Raw genomic sequence first — 22068 nt, forward strand, 5'->3', positions numbered from 1 at the left:
CTCTTGGCTTCAAGGAAAGAGCACTATCATTACAGGACAGGCAGAGATTATCACTGAAAAGGAGCTTGCTTCTGGAAGAATAACCTTGAGGAATGATCTGGATCTGTGGCTACAGAACGTTTTGTTCAATGAGCGCTTTCTCACAATCATCATTAGCATTGCCCTTTGCATAAGGTGAGGTTCATGAAAAAGGCTACAGTTAGCTCCAGCCAAGGAGATGCCTCCTACCCTTTCAAAATAGAACAGGTACTTCTTAAGGGCCTCCCTGGCCTGTGCTTGCTGACTCTGGTTTACAATATCAGGATTCTCTTTGTACCGACTGCATTCGTAGTACTCGCTGCCATGAGTCTTCCAATCCCCTAGACACATCCAGCAGAAGTCTGCAGAGGACAGGAGAGTATACGTTATTGCACAGGGCAATAAATAAAGCAATGCTTCTTTGAGGAACGAGATCAACACCTCTCCCTCTAAGTGGCAAAGATGCTACCATAGAGCTTGCACATTAACTAGAAGAGCTCTATGGGACCAGTGGGATAGTATCCAAATCAGAGGGATAAACATTTGCCCCAACTTTAACACACAAAAAACCTGGTGCTGTCTGCTTACCATGTTTGCATTTGGAGCATTGCTGGAGGAGAGAGAGAGGTGGGGGAGAGAGAAGGCATTAATAAGAAGCAGGCAATGATTTCACCTAAAATTAAGCAGTATAGGATTTCTGATCTTGTCCACAATCTACTCACCATGTGATTGCAGCCACCATTCTTTTCAATACAGATATTGCACTTGGGACACTGGAGGTAGAGGGGAAAAGAGAGGACACAGCTTAGATTGCCCCATGTGTTTCAACAATCAGGAGTTTGGTCTTTGACAACTCTTCATACTCCTCCCTTGTGCAAGAATTATCAGGCCTGTCTATGTCGTCAATCCCTTTTCCCTCTCTTTGCTTGGACACAATTATATTTCAGTCTTGTTCTACTTGGGAACATAGGAAACTGCCTTACACCAAGATTTGCATGTAGGTATTAAGGTTTGAGCCTTGGAATCTCCAGTTAAAGAAGCCACAGATCCATGCTAGGGAAAACTTCCGCCTGAGACTTTGGAGACCCACTGACAGTTATGTTATATGCTACATGGCTAGATGGACCAATGGATAGATTATAAAACATCTCTTTACCATAGCTGCCAAGTTTTCCCTTTTCTCGCAAGGAAGCCTATTCAGCATAAGGGAAAATCCCTTAAAAAAAGGGATAACTTGGCAGCTATGCTCTTTACTTCCCTTCAATGCTATCCCATGCTGCCCAATATTTCTTCATTAGTTTCTCCTTACATTCGATTTACTTTGCACATTCTTCACCAGTACTACAATTAAAATGCCTTCAGATTCCTTTTACCTTCTGCTCACACTTCCTTTCTTCTAGAGTTCAGGGTTTCTCAAACTTGGGTCTCCAGCTGTTGTTGGACTACAGCTCCCATCATCCCTAGCTAGCAGGACCAGTGGTCTGGGATGGTGGGAATTGTAATCCAAAAATAGGTGGCGACCCAAGTTTGGGAAACCCTGTTCTAACTTGTCTAACTTCTCTCTAGTGTGATCTGAAAAACGTAAATAAGACCTGGTTCTCCGTTCTGGGAGATCCAAGTATCAGGTATGCAAACAGGAAGATTAGACCAATACTTTCCACCCACCCCTTTCACCTTCTTTCCATTTTGTGTAACTGTGCCTTTAGTCTGCTTGGTGGGCACTGGTGAGTCATGTATTAGGAGGAGATGGAGATGAGAATGAAAGAAGGGATGGTACTAGGTAGGGGGCGAAATGTTCTATACTCAACATTCTCTATTTAGAATACAGCACACATTAGCTATAGAAACGTTTGAAAATAGATTGAGAGAAAACCATAAACAAACATCTAGCATGTAAGAGCAGCTTGCTGCAACCCCCCACTGAAAAAAACTGAAAAGGAGCAAAGTTATAAATGGAAAGGTCACTCCCACACACACACTTACATCTTTAGTGTGAGCACTGATATAGTTGGCTGTTTCAGAGTCATCTGCACACTTGGTGAGCCATTTTCGAATGGTGGCACAATCTGTGGGAGCATGGTACATCTGCCGACACTTGAAACTTAAAACAAAGAGAAAGGCATGTCCACTTTCCAGAAATCATATTGCATGCAACCAATGACTTTTAAAAAAAGGTAGCAGAAAAGGGACTCGTACACAGTGTTATGTTTTCTCTGTAATGCTGCACAAGCACCGTTCAGACTCTTGGTAGGGTGCATGCAAGTGCACGTGCGCACGCACGCACGCATGCACGCACACACACACGCACACACACACACACACACACACACACACACATCATGAAAGACCTGTATTTGGTACTGCAACAAAACTTAGTATCTTGCAAGTCTCAATTAAAAAAATGAAAGAAGCCAAACTCAAAAAACATTTCAGCTCTTGTTTATGCCAAGGTAAGCTCGGGACAGGTTATGTGGGCAGAGTATCATGTAAGCTCTGGGGAAGGGCTGAGTGAACTTTCCAGGAGCCAGACGACTGGGCTACAATGACCCTCTTCACTCCATGCACACACTCCACCTTGACCAATTAGGGGAAAAAACAGTGGGAGGAATTCACTGCAGCGTTATGGCAATCATATAGTCAGTGCAAGCATTTCAGCTTGCCAGATGGAACAATTCCACCTCGTTTCACTCTGTGCACTGTTCAAGAGGTTCACCTGCCGCCCCCATCAAGGAATTTTTTTGGGGGGAGGAGGAAAGCCCTGTCACACTAGCAGAAGTCCTTTCACCCCTACTCCATCCTCTGATGGCAGAGTTCAGGTTTTTATTTTTTTTGGCAGTATATTCACAGCCTTACCCATTTGTCACTAATGTACAGTCATACACGTAGCCAAAGAATGCTCCAACTACTGCACAATTGCGCTCATTTTACACGCTAGCAAGGTTATGCTTAAAATTCTACAAGGCAGGCTTAAGCAGTATGTGGACCGAGAACTCCCAGAAGTGCAAGCTGGATTTCGAAGGGGCAGAGGAACCAGAGACCAAATAGCAAACATGCGCTGGATTATGGAGAAAGCTAGAGAGTTCCAGAAAAACATCTACTTCTGCTTCATTGACTACACAAAAGCATTTGACTGTGTTGACCACAGCAAATGATGGAAAGTTCTTAAAGAAATGGGAGTGCCTGATCATCTCATCTGTCTCCTGAGAAATCTCTATGTGGGACAAGAAGCTACAGTTAGAACTGGATATGGAATAAATGATTAGTTCAAAATTGGGAAAGGAGTACAACAAGGCTGTATATTGTCTCCTTGCTTATTTAACTTATATGCAGAATTCATCATTAGAAAGGCTGGACTGGATGAATCCCAAGCCGGAATGAAGATTGCCGGAAGAAATATCAACAACCTCAGATATGCAGATGATACAACCTTGATGGCAGAAAGTGAGGAGGAATTAAAGAACCTTTTAATGAGGGTGAAAGAGGAGAGCGCAAAATATGGTCTGAAGCTCAACATAAAAAAAACTAAGATCATGGCTACTGGTCCCATCACCTCCTGGCAAATAGAAGGGGAAGAAATGGAGGCAGTGAGAGATTTTACTTCCTTGGGTTCCATGATCACTGCAGATGGTGACAGCAGTCACAAAATTAAAAGATGCCTGCTTCTTAGGAGAAAAGCAATGACAAACCTAGACAGCATCTTAAAAAGCAGAGACATCACCTTGCCAACAAAGGTCCGTATAGTTAAAGCTATGGTTTTCCCAGTAGTGATGTATGGAAGTGAGAGCCGGACCATAAAGAAGGCTTATCGCCGAAGAATTGATGCTTTTGAATTATGGTGCTGGAGGAGACTCTTGAGAGTCCCATGGACTGCTAGAAGATCAAACCTATCCATCCTGAAGGAAATCAGCCCTGAGTGCTCACTGGAAGGACAGATCCTGAAGCTGAGGCTCTAATACTTTGGCCACCTCATGAGAAGAGAAGACTCCCTGGAAAAGACCCTGATGTTGGGAAAGATGGAGGGCACAAGGAGAAGGGGACGACAGAGGACGAGATGGTTGGATAGTGTTCTCGAAGCCACCAACATGAGTCTGACCAAACTGCGGGAGGCAGTGCAAGACAGGAGTGCCTGGCGTGCTCTGGTCCATGTGGTCACGAAGAGTCAGACACGACTGAGCGACTAAACAACAACAACACAGTCGTACCTTGGAAGTCAAACGGAATCCGTTCCAGAAGTCCGTTTGACTTCCAAAATGTTCGGAAACCAAAGCGCTGCTTCTGATTGGCTGCAGGAAGCTCCTGCAGCCAATCAGAAGCCACGGAAGCCCTGTCGGACGTTCGGGTTTCAAAGAATGTTCGCAAACCAGAACACTCACTTCTGGGTTTGCGGTGCTTGGGAGCCAAAACATCAAAGTAACAAGGTGTTCGGGATCCAGGTACAACTGTATTGTAGTAAAGTATTGCTGTCTTCTTCAAAGTCCTTATAAGCACTTCTTCTCCCTACGCTTATTCCATCCCTCAGGTGTCAGTTCACTCAGGACAGGTTATTTGAAGACTGTGCCATCCAAGACTGGCTTGATTGTGAATAGCCATCATGCACTCCTGGCAAATTATTTCTACTGTAGCAGAGGGATGGGGAACCTCAGACCCGGAAAACCAAACACCTGGTCCTTAAGACTCTCCCAGGTTACACCCCTCAGCAGCCCTGCTCCATGGCTTCTCTGAGGGCTTTTGCCTGCTTACAATGTACTATTAATCTGCAATAATTCCTCCTGCTTGTCTGGATGGAGGCTGACAAGATGTGTGGACTTTTGGGGGCTGGAATGTAGTTGAGGTGGTACAAAAGACAGGAGACACACTCATCGCTACATCCACTTTTGCTCCTGGCCCTGCCCAGGTGGTTTACCATGGGGGAATGTAACCCTCGAGCTGAGAAAAGGTCCATACCCCTGTTGTAGCATCTCCTTTAGGTGTTCATTCAACGCTCACAACTTTAATGGGGATTGTCTGTAGCTCAGTGGCAGAGCACATACTTGGCATGAAAAAGGATCCAGGTTCGATCCGCGGCATCTCCAGGGAGGGCCGAGGAGGACTCCATTCTGGAGAGCCGCTGCGGCTCAGTGTCAACAATAACAGAGTTAGAAGCACCACTGGTCCAACTTGGTGTAAGGCAGTTTCCCGTATCCCTAATACATCAATTTGGCCAGCCATTGACAATTCTGCCTTAGAGATAGCTGTGTATAGCTGTGTTTGCAAGCTTCTTCAGCCACGAGGGACACTTCCAAAGCTCGACTGGAGAAGCACCCTTGAGAGCTAATTTGGCATGGGCAATTTGATCTCACCAAGTTTTATTTTCATATACTTTGCATAGGATGGCCTAAGCAGCTCTTGTCAAGTAGTCTCCCTCTCTGGACTATTCTGGTTACTTGGCTAAGGAAAACTCGTGCCTTGCTGTCCCTCTGCTCACAACTCAAGTTTAATTTTCTTACCAGAAAACTTCATTGCATCGATTGCACTGCACTCTGCGAGCTTTGGGCTCCTGTACCTGTATGACCATAGGACAGTCTGCGCCGGGACAGAGCTGCAGCTGGAAATGGCTCTGCAAAGAAACCCATCACAAGCCTCTGTTAGAAATTGGCCCAGCTGAGTAGGAAGGAATCATTACTTCTGATCAATCAGGTGTAAAAAGGCCCATCATATCATATTGAAAATCTAACCTATGGGAGACCCAATGTAGGTCCTTGGTATCCTTGTGAAAAAAAAAAGGAGGGGAAATTCTCCTGCAGACTACCAAGAAAAATAAAAAGCTTTTTAATGTGCCCTGGCAGCCAGTCTGATCCATACATTATATTTACATTGTTTTCTTCTAACTGCTTTATGAAACCGATATTATGCCCTTACTTCTTGCTACAGTTGTTTATAAAGCATCCCTTCAGGTCAGTTGTAAATTCAATCAAGAAATTAAACTGATTTAAAGAACTGCAATTCTTCTCTTTATCAAGTGGAAGAAATAATCAAGAAATGGTATTTAAATCTCTTGTGGGGGTATAGATCCACTGCATTTCCTTTTTTCATGTACATCAGTGGTTTGGCTTTTTTTTTTTTAAAGAAAAACAAAGCCTGAACAAGGAATTTTTAAAAAAAGTATAAGGAAGCCTTGATAAAATAAAGAGACTGGGTAACTGTATATTTTATAGTGATCGAGTAAAACTGGAGCATTTGGCAGCTAAGTGAATCTGTCAGGATAGAGGACTATGAGTTTTAATGAAATGATGCTAATTCACAGAAATGTATCACAGTGGTGCCTCGCAAGACGAATTTAATTCATTCTGTGAGTCAATTCGTTTTGCGAAAAATTCGTCTTGCGAATTCCATAGGAATGCATTGAATTTTTGTTTTTGTTTTTTCCCATAGGAACGCATTAAATGAATTTCAATGCATTCCTATGGGAAACCGCAATTCGCTAGACGAATTTTTCACAAAACGAATTCGTCTTGCGAGGCAACCTCCAATCGCAAAACCCATTTGTCTAGCAAAAAATTCGTCTAGCAGGGCATTCGTCTAGCGAGGTACCACTGTATGTGCATTTCCATTGGCATTGAAGAACACACAGAACACCCTGATGGCAAAACAGAAAACAATACCTCAATGTAATCCCTGAAGAGGTAGCGTCTGTATTTGTCTTTCAGCTCCTCGCTAGGTAGCAATGGAAACACAAAATCTTCAGGAGTCCGGAGCAGGCAGTCCTGAGCCATGCAGGAGACACCTGTTTAAAAAGCCAGAGGAGCTATTGCATGTGACGACCACATTACTGTGTCACCAGGGACAAAGCAGAGGTTTATGTTTATTCTCTCTCTCTCTCTATTGAACCAAGAGAACAGAGAAGACTGAGGCAGTTGACCGTATGACTGAATCTGTAGGTGGAGATCAGGAAGTTGCAGAAAAGGCTGCATGGGATTGACCGATGTCCCACAACAAGTTCTGTAACTGCTGGGGTGATAAACATAAATGCGACTTAAGGCGATTGCCTTGGATCGGCCACGCTCCATGTATCGGGGGTTGGAGGGTCGCAGGCTCCCCACCTCTGCTCACATAAGATTATGAAAAGTTTTTAAAGTTGAAAGAAGACGGGAGGGAAAGAGGCATGTGATAGGGTACAGAAGGGGTACGTTGCTCTGAGCTCACCAACTCCGACTCCATCCTTGACGAGAACTGTACAGTGCTGCTCCCAACAGCTGCGGCAGAACTGGTGCTGACAAGCCAGAGACAACAAGTTTTCCTTTCGGACAAACTGCATACACACCGCGCAGTGCTGGGAGGAATGTACCATGGCCTGGAATTCGAAAAGGGGGGAAGGGAGGGAGAGAAAGCTAAAATTACTGACAAGAGCCCAAACTGCAGTTTGCAGCGAACGGTCTGCATGAGTTGCGGCGTCACTTTCTCTCGTTTCATCCTATGTGGGAACAGTTAGCAAGAATGCAACGAAATGCAACACACTGTAGTTTCTCGGGATGCATTCACACTTCGCTGGCTCCTAGATTACTGCACCCATTTAATTTATGCTGGTTACATGTCACTTTGAGCTTCTGACAACTGCTTCTCACTGTTCTTTTCATAATCGATTTCATGGCTATCCCCCAAGGGCTTGGTCAAATGGGAGGATGAATTTAAAAAAGGGAGGAGGACAAACTAGGTTTCACTCTGCGGCCAGATCAAAGAGGGAGCCATTTATTTATGTTGCTCATATTACAGAATGAAGCAGCAGCAAGAATGATTAGAAGGGGGTATTCCTTTATTAGCTAATCCTCAAACTCAGACTTGATCATCAAAGAGTGAATATTGCAGCAGTCATAACTGGATCAGATAAAAACAATGGAGAAACAGTTGTAAGCAAGCATATCAACAAAGCCACAACTCATTCATATGGGAACTCATTCATTAAAGTTATGTGACCTACAGTATATTAAATGCATGTTTATTAGCCGCACATCTCCAGCTCCCGTTTGAGACACTTTGTGCCCAGTTATATCTTGTTGATCTACCAAACAATGTTAACAAGTCTCCAGCATTGGATAATATACATGGGCTTCTACATATCGATACACTTTTATTGACAGCAATGTATGTTGTATGTTAAGTGAGCTTAGGTACATGGAATCTAATTGTGATCCGTGGAGACACTTGTACAAGTTAGGCCCACTTATCTGCCAATGGCAAAAGAAGCTGTTCCCTCTCAGAGGTCTCTGGATTTGCAGTTTCCAGCAGTTACCTTAATTTAGGCATCCCCAAACTTTGGCCCTCCAGATGTTTTGGACTACAATTCCCATCTTCCCCGACCACTGGTCCTGTTAGCTAGGGATCATGGGAGTTGTAGGCAAAAACATCTGGAGGGCTGCAGTTTGGGGATGCCTGCCTTGATTACATCAGCACTGCAGGATGGCAAGTGGACACTAGATCAGCTATTGCAGCAACTATATACCATCCTGTTCTACAAAAAAAAAAATTGCTCTACATCAGGGTTGGGGAACCTGTGACCCTCCCTGATTTTGGACTCCAGCTCCCATTGACTCAAGCCAGCATAGACAATGTTCAGGGGTGATGGGAATTGTAGTCCAGCGACATATGCAGGGTCACAAGTTTCCCCATCTCTACAGGGTAAGACATGTTGAGAGCAACTAAATATATTTCAGGTAAAAGGGGAGAAGCACAAGGCCCGATCTTTTGGATAGTGAAGAGCTGAGCAAGCAGCTCAGCACAGTATTGGGTGCTTTCTGTGAGACAGTAGGGCAGCGAGGCTGGTTTTGATCTCAGGGCAATTACATACATTACCAACAAACTCATTTATGGTTTGGAATATAGCTCAAAAGAACCCTCCAACTTGCACATCCTGTTTAGAGCCCAAGAGAGCTACCTTTCTGCTAACAGAATTCCCCAAGATGTGCAAATGTCCCAACCGCACTTGTAAAAAGGTTAAACTTATGAACCAGAAGCTTATCTAATTCATTTCCCAAGTCAACTAGGCTTGGAAATCACAGAGAGCTTTCTGGATACACAAGACCTTTCTGCTTGAAAGTAAAAAGGCAACCTCTTTCCAGAGCTGGTAGCTTGGTTAGCCATACTCTTAAAACAACACAGTTCAGGGTAACTTTCAAGAACTGACGATAATACCAGAGAACTAATCCTTTACTCTGCAGATTAAACCCTACAGATCCTGGCCACCACTGCTGTACAACTGGCAGCAGAAGTGCATTTCACTGCTTCCTGCGGCAAAATCTCAAAGATCCGACCAGATCCAAAGAAGTGTACGAGGTCAGGATCGTAGCTTTACGCCAGAATTTTATTACTGAACCCACAAGAGCCACTTCTCTTGTGCAGCGGCACTACATGAACCAGCAGAGAGCAGGCAAGGAGGCAAGAACTAGTCTCTGGGGAACTATACAAGGAGTTTTAGCATCAAGCATGCAGGAACAGTCCGTTACTCACGTGTTTGGATGAGGCAGGCTGAACTTGTGCTTCCACTAGCAACTGGACAGAATTGGAATTGTGCCTGAAGGAAGAGTTAAAACTTCAAATCAGCACAGAACCATAGCTGCAGAGCTGATGAAACAAGAGCTACAGATTTCAGCGGGAAACGTCTACATTCATAATTTTATTCAGCATCACAGCCACCAAGGAAAGCAGGTCATTATGATAAACAAAGTATAAGGTTGGGGGGGGAATCCTGTCCCAAACCAAGGCCATGCACGAAAAGGCCGATTTGAAAATTTCAATTTACGTAAATAGTAGTGTCTTCAGCATCAAATGCTAATGAGCAAAAAAGAGTTGCAACCAATTAAATTTGTGTAGAAGTATAACTGAGATACAATAGGATTTGGCATTAAGATCAGGGCACCAGGGAAGTTTTTGTTTGTTTGTTTGTTTCAGTGAAGCTTGTATGATCATAAGATTGGTAAGCAACAATTATGTAGTAACAATTTATTAGCCGAAGTGATTATATTATGGCTGTAGTAGCTTTTGGAGTATTTTTATATAACTTTTATTATATTAATGAAATTTATTATTTATATCAGCAGGGCCTTATTGTTTTAAAATGTTTATAGGCGGTATATTGAACAGATGTTAATTGTTTTGTGTGTTTGGCCTTAACAGCAAAATGTATGAAGGATGCATTTTGAAATGGGTGCTTTATGCTAACTACTACTATTCACATAAATTGAATTTCCAAATCAGCGTTTTTGTGCGCGTTTTTGATTTTTTTACTTTAGCCTACACGTGCACCCCTTGTTTTTTTCCAAACCAAGGCCGGCCAATGAACCATATTCTTCATCAGCCATGGATCATTATCCCTTTTTTCAATTTTCAAAGTAGCCAGCATCTGCTTACTTGAAAATTAAATCCCAGTGTGCAATACCAAGTGTTCATAGGATTGCAACTCTGGAAACGGCTCAAAGAAAAAGAAAATATGATACTCCAAGGGCAGTGAAAAGAAAACCACAGTAATAATGCTCCACAGCTTGAAGACGTGCTTACCTTTCCAAAATTTCTGATATTTGCCAGTGGAAGCTAACTAATACAAGCTTAGCAACTGCATGAGATACCTAAAGAAGGAAAGGGGGAGGGAGAAAAACCAGATTAAATTAACGTGTCAAACATACCCGCTGCAAGGACATATCTACCTCCCATATCTACAAAACAAGGCCAATTTGTATTTTCGCAATGCTACCAACATTCCCAAGGAAAAGCAAAGATCTACCCCTCTCAAATGTTCTTCCCCTTAGCCACCATATTACTTAGTTTTCCACTTATGTCTCAAGACCAAGAACAAAAACATGGGCAGGATTCAACTAACGGGTCCCACTAGCGCAGGGTTTCCCAAACTTGGGTCTCCAGCTGATTGTGGACTACAATTCCCATCATCCCTGACAACTGATCCTGCTAGCTAGGGATGATGGGAGCTGTAGCCCAAAAACAGCTGGAAACCCAAGTTTGGGAAATCCCGCACTAGCGAAAGCCCCTTACTCCAGATTTGATAACTGAAATATTGGAAGAATTATGCAAGCAGAAGAATGCATTTCATAAGGTTGACTGTGCCAAGCAAACTTAATAGCTCTGCCCAAGACTCCATTGATTCAAGTGACATTCAAGGGAGAATTAAGTTCTCTGCAATGAGTGGTTTAAACAGGCTTCATATTACAGTGTACTTGCAGGGTTATATCTGCACAGATTTGGGCACCAGTTCCTCTCATAGGAGGTAGGTGCCTGCAAAATTGATTTAGCAGGAATTAATAGGCAATGGAAGACGTTTTTGCTTCTCCAGGTTCTTCCTCATGCACTGAAACAGGAACAGGGCCCAGAGAAACATCACTGTGGTTTCTTTTAGTTCCTCAGTCTCCTTACAGAAAAGCACGCCACAACTTGCACCTCAATTTCACTCTCAAAACCATTCCTCCCTGTTTCTCCGGATGTTGCGACATTCAGAAGAATGAGTAAGTGAAAATTACTCTGTTTAATACAACCTAGGGGACCCAGGTGGCGCTGTGGGTTAAACCACAGCGTCTAGGGCTTGCTGATCAGAAGGTCGGCGGTTCGAATCCCTGCAAAGGGGTGAGCTCCTGTTGCTCGGTCCCAGCTCCTGCCCACCTAGCAGTTCGAAAGCACACCAAAGTGCAAGTAGATAAATAGGGAGCGCTCCGGCAGGAAGGTAAATGGAGTTTCCGTGCGCTGCTCTGGTTCGTCAGAAGCAGCTTTGTCATGCTGGTCACATGACCCGGAGGCCTATAGAGCGAGATGAGCGCCGCAACCCCAAAGTCGGACACGACTGGACCTGATGGTCAGAGGCCCCTTTACCCTTTACCTTAATACAACCTATCTGTAGGGAAAATATATTTTTTTTTATTGTAACCGTTATCAGCAGCAATTCACAATTCAAAACTAGAGATTAACTGGCAAATTGTTGACCATGTGGGGAAAGGGCAGCCATAAAGATGAGCAGCAACTGAGCGACTGGACGTGTGTTGGTTGTTTACTACTACTACTACTACTACTACTACTACTACTACTATCAGCATTTGTCAGTTGCTTTATACAAAATACAGTAAAGGCTCAAAGAAAATTAAGAGAAAATGCAAATAGATAAAATCAGTTAAAAGCTGGAAAATTTTTAAACACAATGTCCAATAACAAAACTCTTAAAATGCTCATGCAATAACACAATAAGCAGGACACGCTCTACCCCACCCTAGAGGCTACCTTAACTACCAAAAGTCTGGGTAAATAGAAATGTCTTCGTCTGGTGGTTTGCGTGCTGTTATGCAGAGACAGGATCCATAGGGCAGGATTCAGCAGTTGCACTTTTTGCATGGCTTCCGTGACATTTGTGCATGACATTTTTTGCTGAGGTTGTCTTGGGTTTGTTGCACTCGATAGCAGGTGGCTTTGTTTTCTTGTTAGAGGATAAAACCAACAAAATATATGCAAATACTATTTATAAGTGAATGGCAAATTTTTGTTAGCTTGTTTTTAGATCCATTTTGAATTGTTTAAAAAGATGGCAACATTTGTATTATGTATTTTATTATGCAGGGTTACTTATTTATCAGCTTTTAAATATTTATATTTCTTGCATGTTTTTAAGTTGTGCCTGGTTTTAAACTATGCTGTGAGCTGCCTTGCTTTTGAGTCCTGCCCTGGGAGAAAGGTGGGATATTAAATAAATAAATAAATAAAATGCAATTTTATAATTTTAACTTATGAAAGTATTTACGTCACCCTTTCACAAAACATCACAGTAGTATAAAAAAAACTTTAAAGGCAGTACAGCCTATTTCTATGGGTTGTAAACCATATTTGAGTATACAGTGGTGCCTCGCTAGACGAATTTAATTCGTTCCATGGGTCTTTTCTTATAACGAAAAATTCGTCTAGCGAATCCCATAGGAATGCATTGAATTTTTTTGAATTTTTTTTTTGCCCATAGGAACGCATTAATTGAATTTCAATGTATTCCTATGGGAAACCGCGATTCGCTAGACGATTTTTTCGTAAAACGAATTCGTCTAGCGAGGCAACCTCCACTAGAAAAAAACCTTTCATTAAGCGGAAATTTCATTAAGCAGGGCATTCATTCAGCGAGGCACCACTGTAGTACTAGAGTAAAAATGCAAAAAATGAAGTGACCATTTGTTCCTAACAAATAGGGATGAAGATGATTTTTCTCCAGCTGCTGCTTACACTCTTTCTGAGCCCAAGTGCTTACGTCATGGAACAAATTAAATGTCAGCATGACAACCATTTCTGCAGTTTGACCACTTGTGCACAAATGCTCATCAGCCTATTAATTCAGAGTAGAGATGGGTTCTCGTTTTAGTCTTGCCGGCATTCAATCATAGGTCCATTTTGTCCTGTTTTGCTTCATGCACAAAAGGTCTGCCTTTGAAGTGTATGCATTTAATGTAATTGTACACCCTAACTTGACACACAGCAGGAAAAAATATGTGTTTGTTTCAGGATGCTTTAGTTTTTAAATTGTGGGTCTATTTACTGCCCTGGGCTTCTTCGGGAGGAAGGGCAGAATATAAATTTAATAAATAAAATAAAAATAACATGAAATATGTCAACTGCCAACAATGCCGCTCTGCATTCTATGTAAAAGCATGAATGGGCACAAATCTTTAAACAGAAATGGAATAAAAAAAAAAAACCAGCAGAAGAACATTTCAGCTTCCCTAGATGCTATAATGTCACTAACTTTAAGGTGACCAGCCTTGAACAAAGGAACTTCAGAAGGGAACTGCAATGTGAAACTACTGAATTCAACACATCAAGAGGTTCAACCCTATTACTTATGGACTGAAACCACACTGCATGTGTTAATTGGCTTACCAATAACAAGATGCCTGTTGTTAAACACTGCTTTCTGTGAATGGCGGCTATTAATAACATAATTAACACAGTCTGTCATTTTCTGCATTCCATTACAAAAAAACCCCAGCCATGTGTGTTTAAGAAAGCTTGTGCCATAACACAATACAATACAGGGCAATACAGTCTAAGACTGTGGCATTCTGCTTGTGCATAGAGGACGTCCCCTTCCTCTCCCTCCTGCAGCCCCGCAAACATGCTCTGTAGGGATGGATGCTCAGAGCCAGTTGTGGAGGCTACAGGGGGAGGAGGAAGAACTTGCACCCACTGCCTTCTGATCTCACCCCTAGACTTTAAAGGTGCCATAAGACTGTTATGGCAGTGCTGCAAAAGACAAAAATAGCTACTCCTCTGGAAAATGTGCTTCCCCTGGTCTCCACATGCTACAAAGATCCAACTGCTGTGAGACAAAAACTTTACTTCTTGCAAATCCACAAGAGTGGTAGCCTTAGGGATCCATGAATCAAAAGAGAAGTAGGATGGATTTTGAACTGCCTCTGTACACTTGTCAAACAAGGAGGAAGTGAAAGGTATCAAAGTAGCTTTTGTGCAAATATAGCTACGCAAGATTGCCCGGTAAGTGGTTACCCCTGGGAAGAGGCTCAGGTCTTCCTGATAGCACTATATTCAGGCTTGCCAAGGAAACACACCAGACATCCTGATACTTTGCCTTACGAGACATTAATTTTTTCTTTATGCAGTGTGACCACAGCATACCAAAACAAGGGCTAAGATAATGGAAAAAGGAAAGATCTCTTTTAAATGCTAGAACAAGAATAATTGTTGGCTACCACTATTGCAGTGACAAATCGCGTTGCTTTAAGTAAGAGGGGTGGGGCAAAAGGAATTGGGATGTGCGGTAGGGGGGGGGAATAATGAGCTGGCTCTGTTGCTGCAAAGAGAAAGATAGGGAGGGCATTGAGGAGCAGCGGCAAAGCATTGGTGGTAGCTGTTGACCAGACCTGCCAAGAGCCCCCACATGGCTGATGCAGACCCTGTTTCCAACGCGACAAATAAAGCAGCCAACCAAGGCAGGTCTCTGAAGGACCAATTTGGCAGCACAACACACTAGAAGCAGTCACAAAAGGATTAGCTCAGGATTATCAAAACTGTTTAGGTGACCATAATCACAGTACGGTTTAAGCACTGCTAAGAATAATTGCTCAAGGTATCGAAGGTGACATGGCGCTAATTGCAAAGCGTGACACGTTTGTAATTAGGAGGCTCCCTGGATTCAATGGAGGCTGCTCATATAATGATATCCAGAATACCATTTAACCAAATGGGAAGTGAGCCTGGCTAAAAAGCACCAACTCCAATTAATAGAGGACTCTTTTTTGCAGGCTGGAGAAAAGCAAGACAGCACACTAAAACCATTCCCAGAGTTTACAACTGCTTGATTTCTCCACCGTGAATTGCCTCAAACTTGGCTTAGCCTAGAAATATATCCTCTTTCCTACTGAAGGGGATGCAGCGTGACAATGCGTTTGAAGAGCACAATGTCAATTAAGAATCCAGGTTATTTCTGCTGTCAAATCTAGACGGCAGTTCAAAAATTGAGGAAAACCAGCTTCTAAAGAGCAAATAAGATTCCACAATGAAACTATGAACTTTAATAAGTGTGGAAGAGGGCCATGCATCCATTAGCACACCTTCAGAGAATTCAGAGCTGCACCGTCCTTTCCAGGAACTTGCAGGCACTTTATGTGCACATACAGAACAAGACTGGCATTCTCAATTATGTCTTGATAAGCTTCACAGAATTTATTGTGTCCAGAGTTTCATTTGGTTCATTTAGCCTGGTGAATCTGAGGTTTCAAGTGCCCATAATGCTGTTAAAAGACAGAAACCTATTCCGTGCATTACTTTCTTGGTGATAAGTGTTGTTAGTGGCTTTAAGTTCACGGCAGTCCACTACTATGTGTCACGATTATGCCAGTTGGCTTGCACCAAGTGTCAAATGCTGGCTTCTGCTCAGAAATTGAACTCAGCTCTGAGCATCTGCAAAAGGGCTTGAAAGCTTCTGGATTACGGCTACCGCCCAAGCATTATTAACCAAATACTTACAGAAGATTATTGTTCTCTTCCCTTCAGCACGTATAGAAATTGTCTCTCCCCCCCCCCCCCCGAGGAGCAATTAGTCACTGGTACAGCAGCAGGCAACAGCGCCCACCTCTAACAATCCATTTGTCATGGTAATTATAGGATTTCAGGAGACCCAGTCTGCTTCTCCTGAAGTCTATGATTATTTCTCCTTAAGATGCACAACACATTATCAAATTTCTGAACTGGAACTTTTAATGTGTCTTTTCTCCATGTACTCACTTGGAATCTATTTTAGCTCCACAGTTATTTGCATATCATCTTGGGCTTCCTCTTTTGCAATAACTTCTGGGGCCAAATGTGCAATGCAGAAGTAAGACCCAATTATGATGCAACGAAGAACGACAAATAAAGTGCTTTCCAGTTGCACTGAGAACTTTTAAGCAACCCAATACGAAGCTCAGATCAAGAGCTACCATTTTGCTTAATGCAAGCTAGCACAGTATAACACTTTGCCTTATTTATTCTAGATTTTATCCCGGGGGAGCAGCATGGGCATCACTGCCTATATAAAACAGCCAGTAACTTCAGGCTCTCGAAGCTACGAACATGAGTTTGACCAAACTGCGGGAGGCAGTGCAAGACAGTAGTGCCTGGAGTGCTATGGTCCATGGGGTCACGAAGAGTCGGACACGACTAAACGACTAAACAACAACAAACTTCAGGCTCACAACCTACACATCACCCTTCCATTTTCCTAATGCCCCTATAAATGATTTCTCATTCTGGTTTGGCCCCAGCTTCTCCATGCAATATGGTGAATGTGGGAGCTTGGTTTGATAGATCTCTTAGCACAGGTGCAATTGACTTTTTTTCCTCCTTTGAGATGCTTTGCAAAAGAAAAGGGTCTTGCAGTTGACCGGAGTTTATACCAACTGCAATATTGCATTTTACAGCAGTCATTTTAGAAAGGGCTGAAATGGCAGTGGCAAGTGAAGAGGAGACGCATTTGCAAAGATGTTACTACAGATAAGGAGATTAGCACTGAAAGACCATGGGAAGAAATGAGAGCCATAGTATGAACAGTGACCAAAAGGGAGAGAACTCCTACCCCAAATCCCATTTGACCTTAAGCCTAGAACAGACACCACCACAAAAATATACAGCACTGAGCACTAGAAACTTTTTTAAACAAGAAGTGTTAAGTCAGGCATAGGCAAACTCGGCCCTCCAGATGTTTTGGGCCTACAACTCCCATGATCCCTAGCTAACAGGACCGGTGGTCAGGGATGATGGGAATTGTAGTCCCAAACATCTATAGGGCAGAGTTTGCCTATGCCTGCGTTAAGTACTAGGAAGTCAGTAAAGGAGAGTGCCTATGGGTATTAAAGTACTTGTGCTCTGTGAAAGGGGGCACACACACAAAGTGAAACTGGAAACACAGCCACCCCAGATCCACAGCAGTTTTGGTCATTTTTTCACTTACAGCTCTGATGGCAGACCAAGCGATTCAAGTTTTCCTTGTCCGTTTTGCAGCCCTTAAAGGTGCACCTTCATCGCATGCCACAGTGCTGCTCACCTTTAATGCAGAGGCCAAGCTGACCATGTGCTCATTCAGGGTACTCTCCGATTCCTTGTAAGTCAGGCAGCTAAATTGATATTCCTCAGGGTCAAAGGCATCTGCTCCCTGTTGCTCCACGTCATTTGCCACCCCCACATAGTAATCCTCAATGTCCCCAGGCTCTTCGTCCTCTTCCTCCTCATCACAGTTTGGATCATAGTCCTCTTCATTGCTGTCAGAGCCCTGGCTGTTCATGTCCACAGACATCTTAGTGCTCAGCCAAACTGCGGAGCAGGAGCGTAGAGTCCGTTTCTTTTTCAACAACTCTTATTGCTCTGTTGACTTCATTCGACTTCTCTGCCTCCTAAATTTGGGGCAGGGGCGGGGGGGGGGGAGAGGAAAATATATGAGTAAGTTTAATGCCTGCAAATAACCTGACAAGAACAACAGAATTCATATGGGGGGCAGGGCGGGAATTCAACAAAGTTAAAATAGTAAGTAGCGATGTTCATACGCAATGAAGGCAGACCACTTTTTTTTGGTAAGACACCGAATGCTTATGCCCAGGTCGCTTCAGGAGTCATGTTCAGATTCCTGCTCCATGCCACACTCCCCCTATTCAGTCTACCTCACAGGGCTCCTCCAGCTGCTGAAAATCTGAGCAGGAAAAGAACTGCAACAGACTTGGTCCTCTGAAAAGTGCCACAGAAATATATAAGGGGGCGCATGGTCTCCCAGTTCTCCATCTTCTGTCTTAATTGCACATGTTTGTATTTGTTTCAGTCTGTCCCTTGTTTTCTAACAGAGAGAAAGTCAGCTTGCAAAAATCAAAAACCGTACACTACACCATACAGATGCAAATAGCCCAATTTAAAATAATCAAAACATTTTTTAAAAAATCTTAACGGCAGACATTCAAATTGCCCACCTAGAAGTGTTAAGGGTTTCCAACTCTCATGAAATTATTTCACAAAGGACAAAAAGTCCTTCTAAAGGTCTTCTAAACCTAACTCCATTTCTGATCCTTCTAAAGGAGTGGAGTGGGCTGACCAGAGGCACAGTGGGGGCCATACATCTGATGGTAGCAGCACCCTCCGCTGTCTCTCATCGGATGAGCTGCAAAAATGGGAAGAGAACACAACGGAGAAAGCATTCCTTCAGGCCATGTACGCATAACTTTATGGATCAAAGTTAACACTCTGAGTAGTGCTTCAAAAGTAAGTGGGGCAGCTCACGGACGATCAGTAAAATATGATCTAGCCACTGCATGCTGGAGTAGTCGAAGTTCCTCAACAGCCTTCAAAGACGGCCCTGTGTCTATAGATGGTATTTGACCCCGGTAAAGTTAGCTAAGATTTATCATAAACAAGATAATAAATGTTGGAAATGTAAAAATCAAGAAGGAACCTTCTTCCACATGTGGTGGACGTGCCCCCAAGTGAGAGACTTCTGGGAAAAGATTTATAATTAATTGAAAAAAGTGTTGAAAAACACCTTTGTTAAGAAACCAGAAGCCTTCTTACTCGGGATAATTGGAGATGAAATACCTAGGAAGGACGTTGCTTTTCTTCTGTATGCCACAACAGCTGCAATAATTTTAATTGCAAAGAATTGGAAGAATGAAGAATTACCAACAGTGGATGAATGGCAGGCGAAGTTGATAGAATACATGGAACTGGCTGAGTTGACTGGGAGACTTCGGGATTGGAGTGAAGAAGCAGTGGAAGAAGATTGGAAGAAATTTAAAGTTTATTTAAAGAATAAGAGTATAATAGAATAGAATTAATGGAAGTGAGGGAGATATAAAGAGGTTGTAGATAATACAATGGTAAGAGATAAGTATTGTTAGAATTAGATATAATTGAGTAAAAAGAAAGGATATAGTTGGGAATGTACAATATTAAGAATTAAAAGGTATAGAAATAAGTTAGTATTAAGTAAAATTTAGAGATGTAAGATTTAGAAATTACTAAAGATGATTTATAATGGAACGCAGAAAGAGGAGGAATGAGGAAGTCAATAGATTAGAAATAAGGTTTAAAAGTGAGAGTTTTTGATTTTGCTTTTTAATTTTGTGTTTTTTTTGTATGTTTGTTGTTTTTTGTATTTTGTATTTTGGCAGTTTTATATATTGTGTAGAGTGTGTTTTGTAGTTGTATGTTGTTGTTGTTATAAAATCCTAATAAATATATTGTAAAAAAAACAATACAAAAAAACAAAGACAGCCCTATGTCAAGTGCATTACAGTGACCCAGGTTGGCTCTTCCTGGGGGGCAGAGCTGGTGCAGCTGAATAAGGAGCTCCTGACGACAGCTGCCAAGTGTGCATCCAGTAGAAACGCAGGCTCCAGGAGCTCCTCCAAGCTGAAAACCTGTTGATGCCTACTGTGCTTATAGACTGGAGAGGAGATAAGGCAACCTGTTGAGATGGCTTGTGCTTTAGGAGGAAGGCAACTCTACCCAGGACAGGTTGTCTACATGCTTCCAAGTCTACTGGCTACACCCCTATCCCTATGGCCTGAACTTCAGTTTGATGCAGCACTGGAAAACTGAATCTGACCAGAGGGCTGGATCCAGGATTTATTTTTCATTTTTTAAATTTCACTTTTAATTTGTATACCACCTTTCTATATTGCTATACATAAGGATTCCAATATCTCACAATTGTATTCATTTTACTTTCTTTGCATCTCCGCATGGTGTTCTGTACACTTATGACTGTTCTCTACCTCCTGCTTCCAAAAGCCACTTTTCTGCAAAGTCATCTCTGAAGTACCACCCCTTTTCACACTGCCCGCTACCAGTTTACCCTCCCCAAACTTTCGCATCTGCCATTTACTTGCCTCATCTGGATGATAACCTTTCTTGGCAAAAAAAATGTACCTCTGTATAACTAATGGTACTAAATTCTATGCAGAAGCAGTGACAGTGCATAACTCAGGTTCCCATGACCTTTTAAAGTGTCACCATCCCCTTGCTTCACAGCTGAAAAGCAAGCTGGTTGAATTAATAGCTGAATGGTGAAATGGAGAGATATGCCTGCCTATTGGCCAAGGTCTGAAAGATAAGCACACCAAAAGATATCACATTTTAACACATCAAATATTCCAAGCTCAGAAGGCAGGAAATTATTAACAAAGCAACTAATGCAGAGCCCAGCTTAGCCCCTAATATTATCTACAGTATTTAAAAGCACACTGGTCCTTAGGAGATATTGGAATAGCTAAAGGCAGAATTCTATCTATACCGTTTTAAATTTGTTTGTTTGTTTGTTTGTCTCTTTACATTTGATTACTGCTAGCAACCATGACTAGAAGCATTCTCTAAAGAGCTCATCAGCAAAATGAGCAAATCACAGCTTTAGCAAGCTGCAACTTACATCTTCTGATCCTCACAATAAGTAAATCAGAATTACTCATTAAGGTGCATAAAATAGGCCAGAATTAAATACTATACTTCTCTCAGACTGGTCTAGAGGAGTATACACTTAGATCCAGTCTCAGAGTTGGTTTACATCCATTAAAAAAAATAACCCGTTTAGCTGCAGGAAAACACAGTCAAATATCAAACACAATCTGATTCTATGCATGTTTACTTGGAAATAAATATCAGCTATTTCAATTAGACTTACTCCCAGGGAAATGTCCTTATGATTGCTCCCAGAGACTCTCTAAACTCCATATTACTTCTTGGCTTCTGATCCCCAATAATCCTCTAGGCAACTTAACAAGTTCACAGGAGAACATAATGCACCCATCTGACTATAAAACCACAGCAGGGACTTTCCTATACAAGGCAGTAATATTCTATATTTACCTAAATAAAAGCTAGTCCATCACACACACTTTAGAACCTGCACTTCTATTTTAATGATTCTTTTAAATTCACAGCTGTAAATTTGCCAGTAACTGTGAGAAATATAACTTTAAAATTCCAGAATGCAAAACATGGGGAGAAAAATCTCAGTTAACTCAAAACATTTCCCATCCCTTAATTTTATAGTATGTTAGGTAGGTATTGCAGTCACTCCAACACACATTTGATTTGCCCTGTCCTGAGCTCCGCCAGCATCCTTCAGCGCAAGAGAACGATGATCAAATGCTAAATGACCACAAATTTGTTCAAGTGCCCCCAAAATGTGCCACAGCCAAATCCTTTATATCAGTCTTGCAAACAGTACTAAGGAAATAATCGATCCCCTTCCTCACTCCCACTCATCCAAGTTCCTCCTCTTTTCCACCCCCATTATTACAACCACAATCAATCAATTCCCTACGGGGTTGTCATGGAGTACTTACCCAGTACTGTAAGTACATGGAGTAATTACCCAGGTACTCCATGTGAGAAAGGTGGAGAGGGAAAAGTCCACACGCATACCCTATAATGACCTAAGAAAAGCCTTGGTGGATGAGGTCAAAAGGGTCATCTAGCCTAGCTTTGTTCTCCGCATGGCCAGCCAGGCATCTATGGGAAGCTCATAGGCAGCACAAAAGCACTCCACTGCCTGTGACCCCAGCAAATGGCATACTG

General features: G+C 42.4%; 1 protein-coding gene across 3 annotated transcripts in view; it reads right to left on the reverse strand.

The window, feature by feature from the left end:
• ARIH2 (ariadne RBR E3 ubiquitin protein ligase 2) overlaps window positions 1–22068 on the reverse strand; it is a 33258-nt gene that overhangs the window by 6336 nt on the left and 4854 nt on the right. For all 3 annotated transcript variants that reach the window (XM_035106823.2, XM_035106824.2, XM_035106825.2), the window contains exons 2-11: window positions 17558–17903; window positions 10546–10613; window positions 9499–9562; window positions 7201–7348; window positions 6660–6781; window positions 5505–5614; window positions 2002–2119; window positions 741–791; window positions 607–628; window positions 229–380 (exon numbers count right to left, since the gene is read on the reverse strand). In XM_035106823.2, coding sequence (XP_034962714.1) covers window positions 229–380; window positions 607–628; window positions 741–791; window positions 2002–2119; window positions 5505–5614; window positions 6660–6781; window positions 7201–7348; window positions 9499–9562; window positions 10546–10613; window positions 17558–17806 — 1104 coding nt within the window. In that variant the 5' untranslated portion in view covers window positions 17807–17903. The remainder of the gene's footprint in view (window positions 1–228; window positions 381–606; window positions 629–740; window positions 792–2001; window positions 2120–5504; window positions 5615–6659; window positions 6782–7200; window positions 7349–9498; window positions 9563–10545; window positions 10614–17557; window positions 17904–22068) is intronic.

This window comes from Zootoca vivipara, chromosome 2 (genome assembly GCF_963506605.1).
Source record: "Zootoca vivipara chromosome 2, rZooViv1.1, whole genome shotgun sequence".
Classification (NCBI taxonomy): Eukaryota; Metazoa; Chordata; class Lepidosauria; order Squamata; family Lacertidae; genus Zootoca; species Zootoca vivipara.